At 29.8% G+C, this 20,735-nt stretch overlaps 2 protein-coding genes and 1 long non-coding RNA gene across 3 annotated transcripts; all 3 read left to right on the forward strand.

Moving 5' to 3' along the window:
* The first annotated feature begins 1,456 nt into the window (after positions 1-1,456).
* On the forward strand, positions 1,457-1,923 carry LOC123913719. Its single transcript, XR_006811696.1, has 2 exons — positions 1,457-1,527; positions 1,699-1,923. It is a non-coding gene; the product is annotated as an uncharacterized LOC123913719 (long non-coding RNA).
* A 1,629-nt stretch (positions 1,924-3,552) lies between these two features.
* On the forward strand, positions 3,553-4,987 carry LOC123915930. The gene has a single exon (XM_045967218.1). It carries the CDS (start codon positions 3,641-3,643, stop codon positions 4,757-4,759), a length of 1,119 nt encoding a protein of 372 aa, XP_045823174.1. The 5' UTR covers positions 3,553-3,640; the 3' UTR covers positions 4,760-4,987.
* Positions 4,988-18,378: 13,391 nt separating this feature from the next.
* Positions 18,379-20,079, forward strand: LOC123919050 (cytosolic sulfotransferase 15-like). The gene has a single exon (XM_045971271.1). The coding sequence runs from the start codon at positions 18,504-18,506 to the stop codon at positions 19,524-19,526; it is 1,023 nt and encodes a 340-aa protein (XP_045827227.1). The 5' UTR covers positions 18,379-18,503; the 3' UTR covers positions 19,527-20,079.
* The last annotated feature ends 656 nt before the right edge of the window (positions 20,080-20,735 follow it).

The raw sequence follows: 20,735 nt of genomic DNA on the forward strand, positions 1-20,735 counted from the left end.
ATTTTGAACGAAAATTTCTCACCCACCCCCTGAATTTCTCTTTTCGCTTCGGAAAACGTTTTCCGAATGTTTTTAATGTAAATTTCAGTAAATTTTACACTAGAAAAACACCTCAGAAGATATTTTCCGAAATTTTGGGGGGTGGAAAAGAAACATTAGGGTGGGTTCAGAAATTTTCATTTTGAACGATCTTTTCCGGCCGGGGTTAAAAACCCTGAAAAAATTGGGCTAACCTATAAAATTGGCCTAATATTTTAAGTTCAAGTCCTACATTTATCCGAGCTTGATGGGTCAGTGGGTCGCCCCATACGAGCTAGTCCATTTTGACATCTCTATTATTATTTGTCTCTGTTGAGTTCATACTCCTCCCTTAATTGCAATTTATTATCACTAATGTAATAACATTGAATGTTTGTGTAGATTCCCCATGCTTCGTAAATTACTCCCTCTAGTTCTTAATATAAGAAAAAGTTGACTTTTTAGATAAATTCAAAAGTGAATGTATCTAGTTTATAATATAGTCTAGATACATCAATTTTTCAATGTATCTAAAAAGCAAATTTCTTCTAATATTAAGGACCGGAGGGAGTATAAGCTTTATTGACTTTTTTGTGCAATTTCCCTATAATTTTAAGCGTCACTTCCCCATATATATATAGGATGTATGCATGTGTTACTTCCCTATAACGCCTTCCTGAATACAATTGGTCATTTATCAATTCAGTGATATATATTAATGGCTACATTGATTCTCTATACTCTTACATTAAATGGAGTACGTTTAGATGCTTGTGTGAGTTTTTTTTTAACAATGGATTAGAGAATTGAACTTATGTATATTATTTAAATTCCTCACCACTAGACCTGTGAGTTTTGGGAATGGATTTTCTCAAGTATAATTTACACTTAAGAGAATAAAGTATGATTTGTTATCATTGATCAAGAGAGAGAAACATATAAAAATTTAGAAAAAATGAATTTAAATGATGTTAGATTACACTTTATGCTCTCAAGTGTAAATCACACTTGAGAGAATCCATTCCCGTAGGTTTTATACACTCATCTAATAATTTGCATTAAGATCTTGCATATGTTTCTTATAAGCCTATCATAAATATATGACTTAACTACACATTTAGTCTCTTACGTTTATTTTAGATTTCAATTTAATCTGTTACATTTAAAAAGTATCAATTTAGTCTCTTACGTTTCTATGGATGAAATTTCTAGCCACTAGACTACTTAAAAAAAAAAAATTTGAATCTATTTATATAATTTTTCTTAGAAAGAAAAAAAAAACAATTATGATAACAAAAGGTAGTCAAGAAAACAAAACAAAAAGGTAGTAAAAAAAAAAGTCAACAAAAACAAAAAGTACTTGAATGGTCAACCGTTTCTCACCAATTTTCCTATATAAACAAACAAACATGTATGTCTAGAGAACATATTCTACATATATTAAGATGGACGCAACAAGAAATTCTCTCCTAAAATTGGCATTCTTATTATTTTTCATCATTGCAACAGGTCTAAAGCCAAACAGCAACTATTTATTTAATTTTCTCTCCACCTCTTTTTTCTATATATAGTTTTTTCATTTCAATTTTTTCCCCTTCATTTGCGCACTAACATTTTCTTATATATTTTTTACCGGAAATTTTTTCTTATATTTTATGTTCATTATTATTTTTGTTGCAGATATGTTCATGGAATCAGAAGCATACTGTAAAACAGATCACGATTGTCGTAAGCCTAGTGTTATCAAAGAGCTTGATTGTCCAGTCCAGCAACCTCCGGTGTGTTTTAATAACGAGTGTGCATGTGATCCCAGTAACCCTCCAAAACAAAAAATTGTGTAATTGTTATGAGAATAATAATATTATAATAATTAATAATAATGACAATATAATATATTGATATTAACCAATGAGTTTATTTGATCCTTTTTACATGAATTTCTCTTGAGGTAGATTATTTCTATATGATGATCGTTGATAATTTGTTTGTTTCTTCTTTATAACTTTTGGGGTACCTCGTACTCATAGACTACAAGTACTTTCAGAGAAATTCTTTAATAGGCACAATCATAAATATGATTTGTTGGGCACTCATCCAAAAAATATAAATATAAAAATAAAAAATAATTAAAGTAATATAATTTGATGTGATAATTTTTTTTTTCTTTTTAAATTTTTTGATTTATGTGTGTATGCCTATATTTTGTGTCTAAACACTTGCCCAAGCAAGTGTTGCTCATACTTTTTATAGGGTGATAAAAATATCAATATACGAAGGATATTTTGAGTACTAAATATATCTTTTGAGTAAAGTATGATAACTTAATGGAGGGTGAGGAAAATTCAAAGCGTTTGAGAGAAGTCTCAAATTTTACTAGAACTGACCAACTCTTTACATGGTTTTAAATTTTTTGTCTTAAAATTCAAATGTTAATTTAATTTGCTTTTAGCTTTTATGTTCGGGTGTTGAGATTTTTTTATTTATTAAAAAAACAGGTGTCATGTTTATTGCATTGTTTTTGTTTCATTTCCTTTACAATTTTTTAAGTGGTGTATTGGATTGAGATTTTCTAATAGTTAAAATAGTCTTTTTAAAATTTTCAATTGATGAAATCCTGAAGATGAAAATGCAAAGGTGGAATACATTGGACCCAATTGAGAGCACCGAGTAAGTCAAAAACTTCTCCTATATCGACATAAGTAATGAGCGATAGCCATTCTGTTTTGGCCAAAACAAACCTTCCTTGATCATCTTGGATACACATTACATATTCCAACTTTGTTATGCTGTTTGGAGAATGATGCATCTATATTAGCATTTGTACCGACTAGTTGGAGGTTTTGACCAACGAATTGCAGTATTATGTTGTCATTGTTGGGAGTGAAAGTTCTTGTGATTATGTGCACCTTTCCAATCTTTCAGCAAGTTGATAGCACGTGCACGTACAAGTTGAACGGTTCAACCTTGTCTCTTCAAACCTTGTTGTTTCTTTGTTGCCAAATACTCCATAACAAAGCCATGAAGAATGCCACTTGATCTGAATTGTAAACTTGTAACACAAAAAAAATAATGTCTTCAATATTATATTATACTGCAAGTAAGTTTGCAAAGTATTCAACCATTAAAAACTTGAATACCTTTAAAACCCAAACCACCCACATTTTTGTTCATAGCTAACCGCTCCAAGAGAGCCAATGGAAAAATTGTATAAAATAGCAGCCCTTAATTTTTTATTTTACTAAATAAACAACAATGTTATTTGGACAAATACGTAGAGTACAAATCTTTTATCTATCTACTTGATACATACATCATTCTAGAGTACAAATACGTAGAGTACAAATCTTTTATCTATCTACTTGATACATACATCATTCTAGAGTACAAATACGTAGAAAACCCCCTTTTGAATCATATCGGAGCGTGTATAAGGAGCCGTTTCCCATCCAACGGCCATTACGAGCGTTACTTTTTTCCTTCCCTCTTCAACTTCCAACGGTCATATTAATCTCTTCCAAATACAAATAATTTCCTTCTTCACTCTTTCAACCCAACCAAAAAAATCATAATCTCAAATCTTGAAACCTTTCTCCAAAAAGATTAAATAAAAAAGCACTTAACCATGAACAACCACAACAACATTCTTCATTACTACTCAGAAGAAAAAACCAACAACAACACACAGGTTCAAGTTTGGAACAACGCAGCATTCGACGGTGACGATTTCACCATGATAACATCTTCCAATTGCATCAAAGAGAATCTAAGCCCAACCGCATTCAACACTATTATCCCCTCTTCAAAAAATAACAAAAAAACCCTTGATGATGAAATCGCTGAAATCGAATTTGAAATTAAGCGATTAACTTCGAAGTTAGAATCGCTTCGTATTGAAAAAGCCGAAAGAAAAATCGCTTCTGAAAAGCGCGTTTCTGGAATTGGAACTGGAAGAATCGTAGGTTCAAAGTTCATGGAACCGAAGAAAAACGCTGTCGTTTTCAAAGAAGTGACGCCGAAACGAAACGGTGTCGTTTTCAAAGAGGATACTCCAATGCCGAAGCGAAACGGTGGCGTTTTGAAAGAGGATACTCCGATGCCGAAGGGGAGAGTTAATTGGAGGCGAGGGATGAGTTTAGGTCCGGCGGAGATCGCCGGGAAGGGTATCACGCCGGCGAATACTCCGGCGACGGTGAATCGTCGGAAATCCTGTTTCTTTAAACCGCCGGAAAGTTGTGAAGATAGTCGAAGGAAAACGATTTGTAAAGCGAATTCAGTTTCTGCTGCAGTTGGATCATCGATTAAGCGTGTGAAGAAGAAAGAGGAAGAAATTGTTCAACCGAAGAAATTGTTTGAAGGTGAAAAATCGGCGAAGAAAGTGATGAAACAAGGTAGGGTTGTTGCAAGTAGGTATAATTCTGGTGGTGATGTGAGGAAAAGATCGTTTTGTGAGAATAATAAGGGTTTAGGGACTGAAATTAGGGTTAAGAAAAGGTGGGAGATTCCAATTGAGGAAGTAAATGTGAGTGGTTTTGCTATGTTACCGAAGATTTCGAGGATGAGGTGTGTTGATGATGGGAGTCCTAGGGATTCTGGTGCTGCTAAAAGAGTTGCTGAATTGAATGGAAAAAGGTCTTATTTTTGTGATGATGAAGAAGATAGTGTGATGGTGGAGGAACAAGAAGGTTCTATTTGTCAGGTTTTGAATTTTGCTGAAGATGATGATGATGGTGAACAAGGGTAATATTGGAATTTATTGTGTTTTGTGTGTTTGTGAAGTCTTGTGTGGAACTGGCTATGTTCTGCTTGATTCTTTTGTATCTTAGGTGAAAAATTTATGCTGGTTTTTTGATTGTTTTTATGTGTTTTGAAATAATTGAGATATAAAAATCATGTTTCTTGCATTATAATTGTATATTTGTTATAATTTGTTCTATAATAATAATATGCATTGAGAGAATGTCTCATTTTAGTATTTGATTCTTGTTTCTTAGAAGATTGTATTTTGGGGGGGTTTTTGCTGTTTTGATATTTGCTGAATGCCTGAATATGATGGTAGTTTTTGCTACCAAAGATTTCTTAGAATTGATGGTGATTTGTAGGGTTATGTGAGGTGAAAAAACTTGTGATGTGATTTGGATTTGGTTGTTTTTATATGTTTGAAACTTTAGGAGAGTGACTCGTTCTAGTTCTAGTATTCATTCTGATTCTTCTGGTTTTGAATTGATGGTGTTTTGTAGGGTTATTTTCTTTGTTTTATGTGGTGAAACTAAATAAGATGAAGAAATTGTACTGGTTTAGATTTGGTTATTTTTATGTGTTTTGAAATGATAATAGGATAAAAGGTCTTACTTTTTAATGTATATATTTCTTTGTTTGTTCTAATAATATGATATACAGTGAGAGTGTGCTCATTCTAGTATTCATTTTGGTTCTTTTATTCTTAGGAGATTGAATTTTGTGGAGTTTTGCTATATTTGATATTTGTTGAAGTTTTTTTTGTTTGTTTTGAGAATGATGTTTTGCTATATTTGCTATATTTGATATTTGTTGAAGATGATGGTGGTGAACAAGGTTAATCTTAGAATTAATGGTGTTTTGTATGGCTGTGATCTTCTTGATTCTCTGTTTTATGGTGGTCAAACTAAATCAGGTGAAAAAACATGTGCTGTGGCTTAGATTTGATTGTTTTTATGTGTTTTGAAACAATAAGAGGATTGTGTTTTATAATTGTATATTGTGTTGTTTGGTCTATAATTCTATACTGATATAATATGTATTGAGAGTGTGTCTCATTCTAGTATTCATTCTGATTCTGCTTTCTTGAGAATATTGTATTTTGGGTGAACAAGGATAATCTTAGAAGTGATGGTGTTTTGTGTAGGGTTATGTTCTGCACTTCTGTTTGATTCTTTTGCTTTTGGGGTGAAACTAAATGAGGTGAAAAAAACTTGTGCTGCCCTAGATTTGGTTGTTTCTATATGTTCTAAAATGATAGATTATGTGTTTATGTGTCTCTTACTTTAGAATTCTATTTTTATTTTGTTTGGTTCTAATAATATGCATTGAGAGAGTGTCTTGTTCTAGTATTCATTATGTTATATAAGTTACTATTTTGGGGTTTTTGCTATTTTGGATACATTAATTAAGGTTTTGTGAGTTATTTTTGAATTGAGGTTATGGTTGTGTGTGTGGTTGTGGAACTTCTTAAGTTTTGCTTGCTTATTTTCTTAGTGTCAAACTAAATGAGGTGAACAAATTTGTGTTGGTTTATATTTGCTTTTGTGGAACGGTGTATTTTGATGATTAAGAAATGAATTCATTACTTCAGAGTTTACAACACTCACAGCACACCAACCACTTGCGTTAGATTTCTGTGTGGTGCTTATATGTAGAGAGTTTGTTGTCTATTCTCTTCAATTGTTCATTTTGTTTCGTCTTTTTTAGAAGATTGTCTTTTGAAGGGTTTGGTAGTTTCAATATTTGGCTTTCTGTATAATTTTTTTTACAGATAGATGCTAATGGAAAAATGCAACATGTAAGTTTTTCTTGGTTAACGTATTTGTGTGACCTTGTTCTCCTTCTATGTTCTATCACACCCTGCTTTCGCTCTACTGCAACAAAAATCGACCTGCCACATTATAGTAAATTTCACCTTTCATGAATGCACAATACACATTGAGATTGATAGCCATATTGTCTATATATAGTAAGGTAAGATGCAAGCCCTTGCATCCTCAACCTTTGGACAATCTGACCTCCAAGATGGGCATTTATGACATCCACTTTCTACTTAATGGAGGTATATTCAATTTTTTTTTAATAATTAGATTGGTTTTAAGTTAATTTCATTTGGTTAGATGGATGCATAACAATATTTTAGATTATCAATAGAAGTAATTTCACTCTTTCTCTTCATTCTTTTTTCGATAATAAAGAGGGCTAATAAAAGTCGGACATGTCTCAAAAAAGACAATCCCATGATCCATTAAACACTCATGGTTCGTCAAGGCATTCCACACAAAAATTTGCTTCACGATAGGAATGGTGAACCACAACTTCCAACTCAAGATCAATAAGTCTTCGAATGTTTCACAAGCGAGAGTCCCATAGAGGTGAAACTGATAATTGATAATTGGTTGTGAAACTGATAATTGACTTGCTCAACTAATCATACTCAAACTTATCGATTGTGCCCGTCAAAAACTCAACTATTTAAATATGATTTAGCCCAATCTTAATTGTCTCTCAAATAAAAATAAAAATAAAAGCCTAATCAAATGATAATTTCTCTTCCGACCTCCCAAGATTCTTTTATACCCTCTGAATTTCCGTTTTTGCCCTTGTATAAAAAATTCGGTTTCTGTTAACCAAATTTTTCCTGAATTTGCACTAAGAAAAAATTCGGTTTATGCGAACCGAATTTTTTTACAAGGATAAAATTGAAATATTGAGGGTTGAAAAGAATCAGATGGTCAAAAGAGAAATTATCTAATCAAATTGCATATTTAAGGAAGCCCAATCTAATTTGTGGTTACTAACTATTTCAATGGATCATCATTACCATTTTTCTTGAAAATCTTTTTTCAATCCGCACATCTCCGCATCCTCTAAAAATATCCCTTTTCTTTTTGAATTATATCTTTCGAACAATATAAAAGTGAACACTTGTTATGATATAAACTTTGAACACTTAGCCATGGTTTAACCATGACTAAATGATGTTTTTTTTTATTTTATTTTTATTTTTTATAGAATTTTACACATTTGAAATTTAAAATTAAAATGTGAAAAGTACATTTTAAAGATTTTACACATGATTTTTTTTACATATCCAAAATTTAAAATCCGGATAAGTAAATTTCACTTTTATGTCAAATTTACCGAAACACATTACTAAAGAATTGATCAAGTACAATAGGGAAGAGTACAACTTGTAGAACTAGTACATTTAGAGGGAAGAAAGAAATACTAGTATTACTAAATTACTCGCATTTCTTTTTATTTGTCGTTTGGGAATTGTGCGCAATATTCATATAATTTATTTTGATCATAATTTTCTACTAATATATAAAAATAAATATTAGCATATAATAAGATGTTCAATTTGTCTCGACAAGTATTTTCAAAATATAAAATTTTTATTTTTTTTTTTATAAAAAATAATTAAAATTATTAGTAATCAAAGTTGTGCATTGACATATGTGCATAAATTTAAAACGACAAATAAAAAGGAACGGAAGTAGAACTGAGCATACCTAATCAATGAAAGTTTGTTATCATTGCATACCACTTGTGAGGTATCTTCATGATCCACATCAACACACTCACCTAACTACCACACCACCATACACATTGAAAATATATTCTTTCTGATCCGAGACAGTTCGAATCTAAGCATTCTATCTGCCACATATTTCCTCTTATGCTCAACTTGATAATATGTTGTGGTTACATTTTAAAATTAGATGTGCAAAAATCTTTTATTTGACTGTATTTGGAGTATCTAATCCAAAAAAATGCGACAAGATTTTAAAAACCGATCGATTTGTAAAAGGTTACTTTTGGGTTTTCAGGGGGTGTGAAAACAATTTTACTATATTTTTTAAATGAAAATTTGGATCATTTTCAATTTTTGTGTGGTTAAGTGTTCATGGATCGGTTATATCAAGCGCAAAACCTTATCCGGTGATGAGCAAATTGGTTTGGATTAGATCATCGGATCCTGGTACATAATTTTTTAAAAAATCAAAGAAAATATTATTAAATGACATGCTATATATACCGGATACCGCAGTATAATTCGTCTATGGTGCAACTCGTCTAAGTGGGTTGTTCACCTAAAGACGATCATGAAAGACTCATCATAATGGAGGGTTGGTCATGATATTTTCCATAAATATAAAGAAGGGGTAAGGACGAACTCCGTCAAACCCCAAAAGATTGAGGACCGAAATTATATCTCATGTGGGATATATGTTCCTAAAAAGGCGGAACAATCATCTCCACGTCGTGGCGAGGATATCTCGCCGCAAACATTATTCCTAGGTCTATATATAAGCCCTTCTCCATTTTTGAAGGATAATCACATTCTATATATTCACCCACTCTCAAACTTAAACCTATAACACTATCTAACTAAGTACAAATTGAATCGGTTTGAATCATTGAGTTGTCGGTAAAGCTGATTGAAGTTTTGTATACTACCATGTTTAATTCGGCTAATAGTAAGTTATTATTAGGGCCAACATATTTGTGTGGAGCAGTCATTTATTTTGAGGCTTTTTTGTCCTTAATTGTCGGCAAATTAGAAAGTGAATCTATCTGTTTATTATGGCTCCATGCATGCATGCATGCATTATTAGTGCTGTATATTTAACGGCAAATCATTGCAATGGGATGATGAGTTTGCCAAATTGCCACGCACGCAAAGGAATATTGCTTTTGATATGTGAGACTCACTTCGAGGAGTTTTTTTTCCATCAAGAGATGATTTTTTGGCTTTATATCACTAGAGGTAGTAAACCTTTTTAAAAGAATTCAAAATGTCATTATAGTAATATCGTATCGCATAAGTTTATCAATGTAATTTTTTTAAAATTGAGATTTACTACAAATAAAAATTTAGCTGCGCAGATTGTTGTACTACTACCTTATATTCATTTATAACATGTAGCTTTCATATATTGAAAGAGGGTAGTTAGTTACCTATGTAGATATCTACCTCTCTCGCTTTTTGTCTCTATCTTTGTGGGTTGTGGCCTCCTTTTGTTGTCTCCATTTTCTTTAATAGTCCTTTCAATTCTCTCCCTCCGATTCATAAAAAAAAGACCAATAAAAATCAAGATAAGTTTTAATTGTGGACCAATAAAAAGGGTGTAAATTGCCTAAAAAAAAGGTGTAAATTATTAATGTGAGTCTAAATAATTTAATGAAACTTATGAACTCTCAATTTAGGTCATTGAGAGTTTAGTTTAATTAGTAGAGACATCAGGTCTGTTTGGCGAGCTAAAAAAGCTAGCTTTTAAATTTTGTCTTATGACTTATAAGCTAAAAGACCTGGTTGGTAACAGTCTTTTTAGAAAGAGCTTTTAGCTTATTTTATTGACTTTTAGCTTCTTTTTCAGAAGCTATTTCAAGTAGCTTCGTAGTTTATACCTTTTAGCTTTTCATTTTTTCTTCCTCTTTTACCCTTATTATTTTAACTAAAATCCATATTTACCCTTTATAATTTGTTATCATTAGAATTTAAAAAAAAATAAGTAAATACACGTTTTAACGTTACTTCTTTTAAAATCTTATGTATATAGTATGTTTTAATGTTGTCTTATTATCTATTATCAAATATGAAGGCCAAATCATATTTTTTTTTTTATCAATTTATAGGTACGTACATTACTATAATTTTTTTGAAACAACGTACCTTACTATAATTAACCATTATACTATATTGTGAATATATTTTGTTGTTATTTTTTCATAAAGCATATATCAACTTAAATGAAAATAATATTTTTTTTAAAAAAATTCAGCATATAAAAATTAGGGTTAAATGCAGTTTTACCCCCTGTTTTGAAAAATGCGGAATTTTACCCCCTATTTTAAAATGCGGAATTTTACCCCCCCTATTTTATAATTTGTTGGATTTTGCCCCCCACCAAAATTCTCCACAAAATCTGCTTCTGAGCCTCAAGTTCAAAGTTTCGTACAAAACTCAATTTGGGTCAATAATTCACCAAACTGGTACCGAAACGACCGCAATCGAATTAGTTTTCCACAGAATCAAACTCCATTATATTTGGAGTTACAGAGAGAGATTAATTACCATTTTAGTGAAGGTATGTTCAAATTAATTATTGTATGAAACTACTACTGGTATTTTCGTCATGCCTCTCACTCTGTAGCTCATTTTTGAATACTATTTACATGTATAGAAAGCTAACGAATTTACCGTTGTTGGAATTTCAATTTCGTCGAATTTTGAGTTACGATGCGTTCTGTAGACGATGTTGAATTCGAATGTCACAAATAGATTTCTGCAGAATTAATAATTGAACAGGCCTTCACCAAAACGGTAATTAATCTCTCTCTATAACTCCAAATTTAGTGGGGTTTGATTCTATGGAAAGCTAACTCGATTACGGTCGTTTCGGTATCAGTTTTGTGAATTATTGATCCAAATTGAGTTTTTTGCGAAGCTTTGAACTTGAGACTCAGAAGCAAATTTTGTGCAGAATTTTGGTGGGGGAAAAATCCAACAAATTATAAAATAGAGGGGGTAAAATTCCGCATTTTAAATTAGGAGGGTAAAATTCCGCATTTTTCAAAACAGGGGGGTAAAACTGCATTTAAGCCAAAAATTAGTTTAACAATAATATTTGAAAGATATATTTATTGAATTAATAAACTTAAAATATTGTACCAAAAAAAAAAAACTTAAAATATTAAATTCTAAATATCTTAAATAGTATTAATTTGATAAAAAAAATTTATTGAATTAAAGATGTCCTTTTATGTCATTTTACATTTATCAGTCAGTTGAACCGCTAATTTTACCAAATAGTACTTCAATCAGCTTATCAGCTAGAAGTCATCAGCCATCAGCCACCAGTCATCAGCCATAAGCTATCAGCTAGCTTATCAGTCAACAACTATTTTTGCCAAACAGAGCCATCATATTTTATATGCAGGATCGAAGTTCGAACTTCAAACACCTCACTTGTCCACCTTAAAAGGGATTTTTTAATAATAATCTTAAGAGTGAAGTTTCTAATCACCTTAATTACTACATGACAAAAAAATAACTCTCATTTTACTACTTATGGAATTTACTACTATGCATTGAGCTCAAGTGTGAAACTTACCAAATTAATAAACACTTAGTTACCTACAACAAACCACATTTTTGGTCTTCAACAGACCACATTTAGTGTCTTAAAAAATAGCTATAGTTACCTATAATAAATTAGTCCAACTAAAAGTTTTGATTTCTTTAAATATATGGTGAGAAATTTGGTTCATGTTATTTGACGGAGATTAATTAATTGAACTTCAATTTCTGCATTTATTATAATGTAAGTATTTCTATAAAGTAAATTTATATTAGACACTTTTGTTCCGATTCAAACTTAGAATGTTATTGACTGTAATTTTTGGGTATATTTTCATCACTTTGTTGTATACAAAAAAAATAAAATTAAATATTTTAAAATACATAAATTAGTATACCGAAAGTGAAATGAATTTTTATTCTTATATTAATAAATATAGAAAAATCACATATGAATTAAAAGATAAACGGGACAACAAACTGTGCTGTTAACTCCTTTTTAAATGACAAAATTAATTCTCTTAAAAATAACGTTTACAGCTCTATGAGACATTGTTATTCATAATTTTTTGAATTCTTGTGAGAAGACTCACAACTTTTGATTTGAGGAAACCAAAAGTTTCAAATGCAAATAGTATAAAAGCATATTGATTATCGGAATATATTTTCTCAACCTCTGATTTGAGAAAACCAAAAGTTTCAAATAAAAATACTCTATCCGATCTTATATATAAGAAAAAGTTGACTTTCTAAATTCATTGTAGAACTGATGTATCTAGACATAATATAGTCTAAATATATAAATTCTATAATAAATCTAAAAAGTAAAATACTCCATCTGGTCTTATATATAAGAAAAAATTGACTTTTTAGATTCATTGTTGAATTGATGTATCTAGACATAATATAATCTAAATACATCAATTCTACAATGAATCTAACAAGTAAAATATTTCTTATATATATATATATATATATATATATATATATATATATATATATATATATATATATATATATATATATATATATATGAGTCAGGATCCGTTGACACCAACTAGTTTGACACCAAATGTTACACCTCTCAATAACGTTTTAACCGATATAAATTTTATAAAATCCACCGTTGGATTGAAAGTTTACATCATATAGATCATTTGTGTAAAATTTCAGACAAATCCAAAATCATTTGATATGCTATTGAGACACATAAAGATTAACGGCATTTAAAAAAATACAAAAACCGTTAATTTTGATGTATCTCAATAACATATCAAATGATTTTGGATTTATTTGAAATTTTACACAAATGATCTATATGATGTAAACTTTCAATCCAACGGTGGATTTTATAAAATTTATATCGGTTAAAACGTTATTGAGAGGTGTAACATTTGGTGTCAAACTAGTTGGTGTCAACGGATCCTGACTATATATATATATATATGATTGTCAGAATATATTTTCTCATACTTGATCACTTTACTTGAGTCAACTTTAAGAGCTGTCTATCCCACAATTGTTAAGTGCTAAACAACAACCGCTACAAAAGTGAATTCTCTCAATTTTTTTTTCTCGTGTTCCTTAAGTTTGCACATCTTCACCCTTAAATCTATTTATTTTTTATTTTTTTTCCTGTCTTTCTTTCAAATCAATGGTTGCAAATAAAATTGACCAAAATATTAATGGAGAGAATGCTTCTCAATCTCAAATCTCAGCTACTACAACTGAAAGAGAATAATTTATCATCACTTTTCCCTTAAAAGGAAAATTGTCAGAACTGCTACAATATTATAAAAAGCTGGCTCCATAAAAGGGGAACTGACGAGTAACTTTTGTTTCTGACATAATGGACAAGTCACTCAAAATAGGTTGATTTTTTGGTGGAAGATTTCATCATGTGATTATGGAGATTTCCTTGCTCCCTCCACGTCTCTACAAAAATATATTAAATGTCCCGTACAGTTTACTTTGCAAATATATAAATATAAAATGTTAAATAATAATTATAAAAATAAAATAAAATAAAATGTTAAATAAGTCCAAATATCTTTTATAGATCTAAAAATATTTAAAAAATTTAGTACATACCTTTTGTGTTTATTTCTTTTTAAATGGAGATTTTTATTTCTTTTGAGTGACAGAGTGAATTCTAAGTCAACATTTTTATATGAGAAATAAGTTTATTTCTCTATTTATTTATTTTTTAAACAGTCGTATGTTAATTTTTGTGAAGTGAAAATTGAATTTGTGACTTGTTATATTTTAAAATTGAATTTGCTAATATATCTCCATTCATAATATTTAAAAACAAGTGTAACCAAAAAAATAATATTTAAAAACAATGCTTCTAAGAATTTAAAATAGAGAATCTATATATATAATTCCTAGATAGTTTTCCTACTATCCATCTTAACCCTAATCCACACCACTCACTTACATCCAATTAAATCACACAATAATGTCACATCACTTTCTTATATTATATCATTTTCATCTCTATTTTTTTTTGTTTCCACATCACTTCCTTATATTATATCATTCTCATCTCTATTTTTTTTTTATATTATATCAATCTCATAATAAATAATAAAGAATTATGTTTCTCCAATTATCCAAAAATTGATGTCACAAGATGTTACAATTTTCTACATTATTATTGAATTATACCTCTCCAATTATCCAAAAATTGATGTCACAAGATGTTACACTTTTCTACATTATTATAACATTTCTTAGTGACAATGAAGATGAACATAGTTGGATTCTCTTTCAACATTTATCCCATTTAAATGTCAACCGTTTTCATAGAAACAACAAAGAGTTTATAATTTAGTCACACAAAAAAATACGAAGAGTGTATACATTATTGACTTAATTACATTATAATTTTAGAGAAGAGTGAAGGTTATGCAAAAAGTTAGGTTATGGGATTGAAATATATAATAACCATTATCATTATCATATTTCATTCAATTTTAGTGTGTCGCCTATGCGTTGCACTATTGCATTGGCTGGCGCACCCCACAAAAAAAAAAAATTCATTCAATTTTGATGGTCCGTACTCATTCTCTATACATATAGGTATATATATTGGTTGGAGGAATTGATAAGTACATCACTTTTATATTATTATTATTATTATTATTATTATTATTATTATTTTCATTTTATAATACTTATTGTTACAATTTATACGAATAATTTTTCAACATTATAATATAAAATACCACATAACACCTGTGCATCGCACGGGTGTGAGACTAGTTATATTATAGTCCCATGTGATTTGTTATAGTTTTGAAACTTTCTAAGCATTTAAAAATAGAGAATTATATATACTCCCCATGTGATTTGTTATAGTTTTGAAACTTTCTAAGATAATATACTTTTTCATTAAGCTAAAGAAATGGAGTGCTGCACCATACTCTGATTTTTTGATTAAATAATTTAGTAATTAAAAATTCTATTTTTAAGATAAATAAATGAAGTATTTGTTATTTTCGGCTCTATATAATGCAACATTCCTATCAATTAAACTAAATTCATGAGAATAACATTATGTGATTTTTTTCTACAAATGAGAAAAATATTCTTTATGCAAAACTAACATGTCTCTATCTTACTTTCAATTATGCAACCAATTCTAGAAGCATTGTTTTTAAATATTTTCATGGTAAAATGACATAGGAACCAAGAGTTTTGTGGGAGTGTTTTTTTAGCGTTAAAATGTATGGAAACTCACGAGAATTTATATTAATTTTCTTCACACTTTGTGTGTTAGATTTTAGTCGCTAAATTATTAAAAAAGAGATATTAAGAGAGGAAAATGTAAATTTTAACATATATATATATATATATATATATATATATATATATATATATATATATATATATAATTCAGATTTCTCTTAGTAAATGGGATTAAGGAGTGTAATTTTTTCTAAAGTGTTTTGCATTAATTTACTTTAGTCTCTGTTTGGTTCAATTGAAGGGGAGGGAAGGGAATATCTTTTAATTATTTATATGTTTGGTTCAAGAGGAGAGAGAAGAGATTTTAATGGCAAATTTGTTTGGTTCAGGAGGGGATGAGAGGAATGATAAAACTAAATTACTTTTTTATTCTTATAATATTAAGAGTTTCATAATTTTAAAATTATTCCCTTTATAAATAATTTTTTGATCTTGATAATCGATCCAACTTAATAAATAATATATTAAATCAAATTCTACACAAAAATTTAAATTAATTTTGTAATACATGTATGGAACTCAATATAACACAAAACAATGTTAAAAAATTTAAATATAATTTTTTAATTTTTTAAATTATTTTTTTAATACATATATGATAAACAACGTTAAAATATAAATTTACTTTATATGCACCGTCAGTGTAAAATTATTTTACACATGCATCCAATAATATACTGACATATCATGTATGATATTTAAAAACATATGTTGTACGCCACATTCATTAAATGATGTGGCAACACATCACTGAATGTATGTGTAAAGAATCTTTACACCAACAGTGCACAACAATTTAAACTCTTAAAAAATGACCAAGTTAGCAAGATAAAGAAATGCAAGTAAGGATAATTTTGATATTTTAAAATAAATATAAGGATAAATATGTCAATATCTTCTTATAAAATTGTAATAACATAGTTTGTCTCTCCTCACCTCCCCTTCAAATTCCCCAATTTGGGGATCATAAATTGAGTTTAGGAGAGATTTTGCTCACCTTCATTCTCCTCTTGATTTATCGCGAACCAAAGAGACCTAAATTTATGTTGCAGACACATTAAGCTGCCGAAGAAGACTCGTTACCGTCAAAACAAATAAAAGAAGACATGTGAATCATTTTGTGCACTTTTTTCACGTGTACAAAGCTTACATTAATCGTTTGATGGTTGATACTGTGCTGGTTACGACAAAAAAATATATTTCATGTTCATCGTACTATACTTGATTTGATAATAGAGCTTTGGAGTCAATATTGAAGCTTTTCAACAACACAACTGTGTGTGCGGTGCGTTTAAGTGCTGCGTTTCTGTTGAGTGGTGGACCAAAGGCACCAGTTGCAATTATTTTTGAAACGTAACGAAGGCTTTTTCAAAATTTTGAGATGCACACATGGCCACTATTTGCCCTTGGCCGTGCATTATGGTTGCAACCACATCCGCGAAGCCAGCCATTACCGTTCCGTTGTCTCTCCACTTTCGTTTGCACAGGTCCTTCATAATTCCTGTGTAGTGCAAATAAGTTAAAGGATACGTCTTATGTATCATCAAAATAACACAAGAGGAGAATAAATTTGTACGTGAGTTTTAATAAATTTGTCAAAATGCTAAAGTGATTTGAGTGCCTTAAATAAATTGTCAAATGTACCATCATTTACTTTTGTGTATGGAGAAAATTTGATTGGAAGAGGAGAACTTACCATGTATGTATCTCACGGGTTATCCGATAGAGATTAGTCGTCATTAAAACAATAGTGGAAACTTCTTACTTATATTATGATAACCAAAAAATTTGTATCCTCTTCTACCTTGAATCAACCATGTGATTGTAGTTAAGTGATTAATGAACTCATTAAAGATAAATTGTTTAAGACAACTAATTAAAATGTAAATCTGATTAAAAAAAAAATATCTATAACAATATATAAAAAAAATAGATGAGTTTGTGATGAATTTTTCAATATTTCTATTTTACCCTTGACTTAGTTTCACAACTTCCATTAACTAATGAGTTTTTTTTTTTAAAAAAAAAATATTAAAATCATAAAAATGTGAATAAGTGGCAAATGAGCTGCATATACATGAACGGTTACCAACTTAATACTACATCTATATTATATATAAAGATGACACAAATATTTTTGGTGTCGAATTTTCATAATACCAACAATACCGTTATTTTTTAGCACCGAAAATCTTTTATTAACAAATTCACCATAACATAAAACGTGTCTTTTTTTTTGGACATAAGTTAGACACAAGCAGGCGCGGAACGCGCCTGTCTGCCAGCTAGTAAATCATAATTTATTTATCTCTTGATTGTACTCTAGATTATGAGAACTCCTCCTCTAACCCTCCCCTACACACAAGCGGACTAACACTGTGTTTGTTTAGGTAGATTTACAAAAGAGAGAAATAAGAAAGAGAGAGATAGCAAAGAAATCAGCTATTTCTATGGTTTGGATGAAGAGAGAAATAAGGAAAGAGAGAAATATAATGGTTAATAACTGCCAAAAAATAAATCTCTCCATATTAGGAGAGATTTGTGTGACAAGAAGTGAAATAAACAATTTTACAACAATACCCTCATTCAACTAATTTATTTTCTTGTAGAAAAGAGTAAATTTGTTATTTTCTCATTTTTATTAATTTTTCTCTTATCACTTTTCTATTCATCCAAACCATATAAAATTTCTATCTAATTTCTCTTCTATCTCTCTTCTCTCTTATTTCTCTCTTCACTATTTCTCTCTTCCCTATCTCTTTGACATCATAGTGTAAGTAAAAACAATTCAACCAATTCTCAAAGTTCTGCTATAAATACTAGTGGCTCGAGAGGTAAAGTATCACATGCATAACTTGTAGTTCTAGTTAATGCTACCATACCATAACTTTTTATATTAATTTCAATGTCTCCAACAACATTTGCAAAAATCCATACAACTGAAATAGATGAATCAATTGAAGAACAAGACAACCTTAGCCAAGAAATCAAAGAGATGATTCTCTCTCTTCCAAGAGAGAGAGGTTGGAGAACACCTTATTTGTATCTATTCCAAGGATTTTGGTGCCAACCAGCTGAAATCCAAGCCATAAGCACTTTCCAAAATCACTTCCAAGCTAAAAAAAGTGATGTTTTTGTTGCAACCGTACCAAAATCAGGCACAACTTGGTTAAAAGCTCTTACTTTTGCCATCATGAATCGCCAAAACCATTTCATTTCATCCAAAAACCATCCTTTGCTTAGTTTCAATCCACATGATCTTATTCCTTTCATTGAGTACACAGTTTATGGCAAACATGACAAAATTCCTGATTTGTCTAATATTCTTGAGCCTAGACTTTTTGGCACACACATTCCTTTTGATTCATTGCCAAATTCAATCAAAGATTCCAATTGCAAGATAGTTTATATTTGTAGGAATCCTTTTGATACTTTTATCTCATCATGGTGTTTTGTTAACAAAATCAAACCACCTTATTTGCCTACATTGAATTTAGAGGAAGCTTTTGAGATGTATTGTAATGGGTCAGTTGGGTTTGGTCCATTTTGGAATCATATGTTGGGTTATTGGAATGAGAGCAAAGAGAGACCAAAAAATGTTCTTTTTTTGAAATATGAGGATATGAAAGAAGATGTGCATTTTCATTTGAAAAAAATGGCTGAGTTTTTTAATTGTCCTTTTACTTTGGAGGAAGAAAATGAGGGTGTGGTTGAAAATATAATAAAGTTGTGTAGCTTTGAGAAAATGAAGGAGTTGGAGATAAATAAGATAGGAACATTTGGAAGGAATTTTGAAAACAAGTACTTGTTTAGGAAAGGTGAAATTGGTGATTGGACTAATCACCTTTCACCTTCCATGGTTGAGAAATTATCTAAAGTCATTGAAGAGAAGTTAGGTGGATCTGGCCTCAAATTTAGAATGAAATAATGTTATTTCAATTCTTATGTTCCTCCTTCAAACCTTCAATGGTCGAGAAACTATCCAAAGTCATTGAAAAGAAGTTAGGTGGATCTACCCTCAAATTTAAAGTGAAATAATGTCACTTCAATTCTTATATTCCTCCTGCAAACTACGAAGTCACGTTATTGATCACTCAGTAAAATAATGTTAATTACTCCTTCAAGTTCTTAATATAAAAAAAAACTTTTGCATTTTAGATTTATCGAATGATTAATGTATCTGATCTATTTTTTTAGACCAAATACACCAATCATTTTATGAATTAAAAAAATCAATTTTTTCTTATATTAAGAAATTACAAAGGAGTAATTAAAATGTTTTAAGAAGGTACAATTGTGTGTGTGTATGTATAACTCAATGCTGTACAATTAATTGTATAGTTGTGAGACTCATTCTATATACTATGTTGCTTTTAGCTATGTACAGTATAGACAACAACCATGCATGTATTCCATAAATGGTGTTGCAATATGTTGCTATTGTATTTCCTTTTCACAATAAAAGTGTCTTTTGTTTTCTACTACGATGTAGGACTACATGTTTAAGTTAGTTTGTGAACTTCTATTCAATTATTTCCATCAAAAGCTAATTGTGTGTCTCTATGAAGTTTTTCTAGATATCATGTTTGTTTTTAGTTGTGGCTAGAAGTGGCTATATCTTGTTTTGTGGTTCTATATATGATAACTTGCAACAACTAGATCCATGTTTGGCACTTTGTGTAGGACATTTTCTTTCAATTATAGAGTTCTTTTAAATTATGGTTTTTTTTTTCTTATATTTTTTTTTTATCTTTTCTATAATATTATATATTTATCATTTAAATTTCGTAAAAAAATAATCTCCCTCTGCTCGTTATTATAAGAAAAAAAAAATTTAGGTTTATAGAATGTTTGATGAATTTGGTCTAAAATATGGACTAAATACATCAAACATTTTAAGAACATAAAAAAAAAACTTGTTCTTATAATAAGAATCAGAGAGAGTAGTAAACAATATCGTTCATTATAAAGAAGCTTATTTTGATCTAATAATTAACAAAATTATTTGATTGCGGTATATGTCAAAAAAATGGTTACCTGTGTATATAAAGTGAATGGGCAAACAATAATTTTATTTTGATATCTGAATAGGTATGATGTAGTCAATATAACTTTAAATGTATCGAAATTGTAAATA

The sequence above is a fragment of the Trifolium pratense genome, linkage group LG3, assembly GCF_020283565.1.
Source record: "Trifolium pratense cultivar HEN17-A07 linkage group LG3, ARS_RC_1.1, whole genome shotgun sequence".
In the NCBI taxonomy this organism is placed as follows: Eukaryota; Viridiplantae; Streptophyta; class Magnoliopsida; order Fabales; family Fabaceae; genus Trifolium; species Trifolium pratense.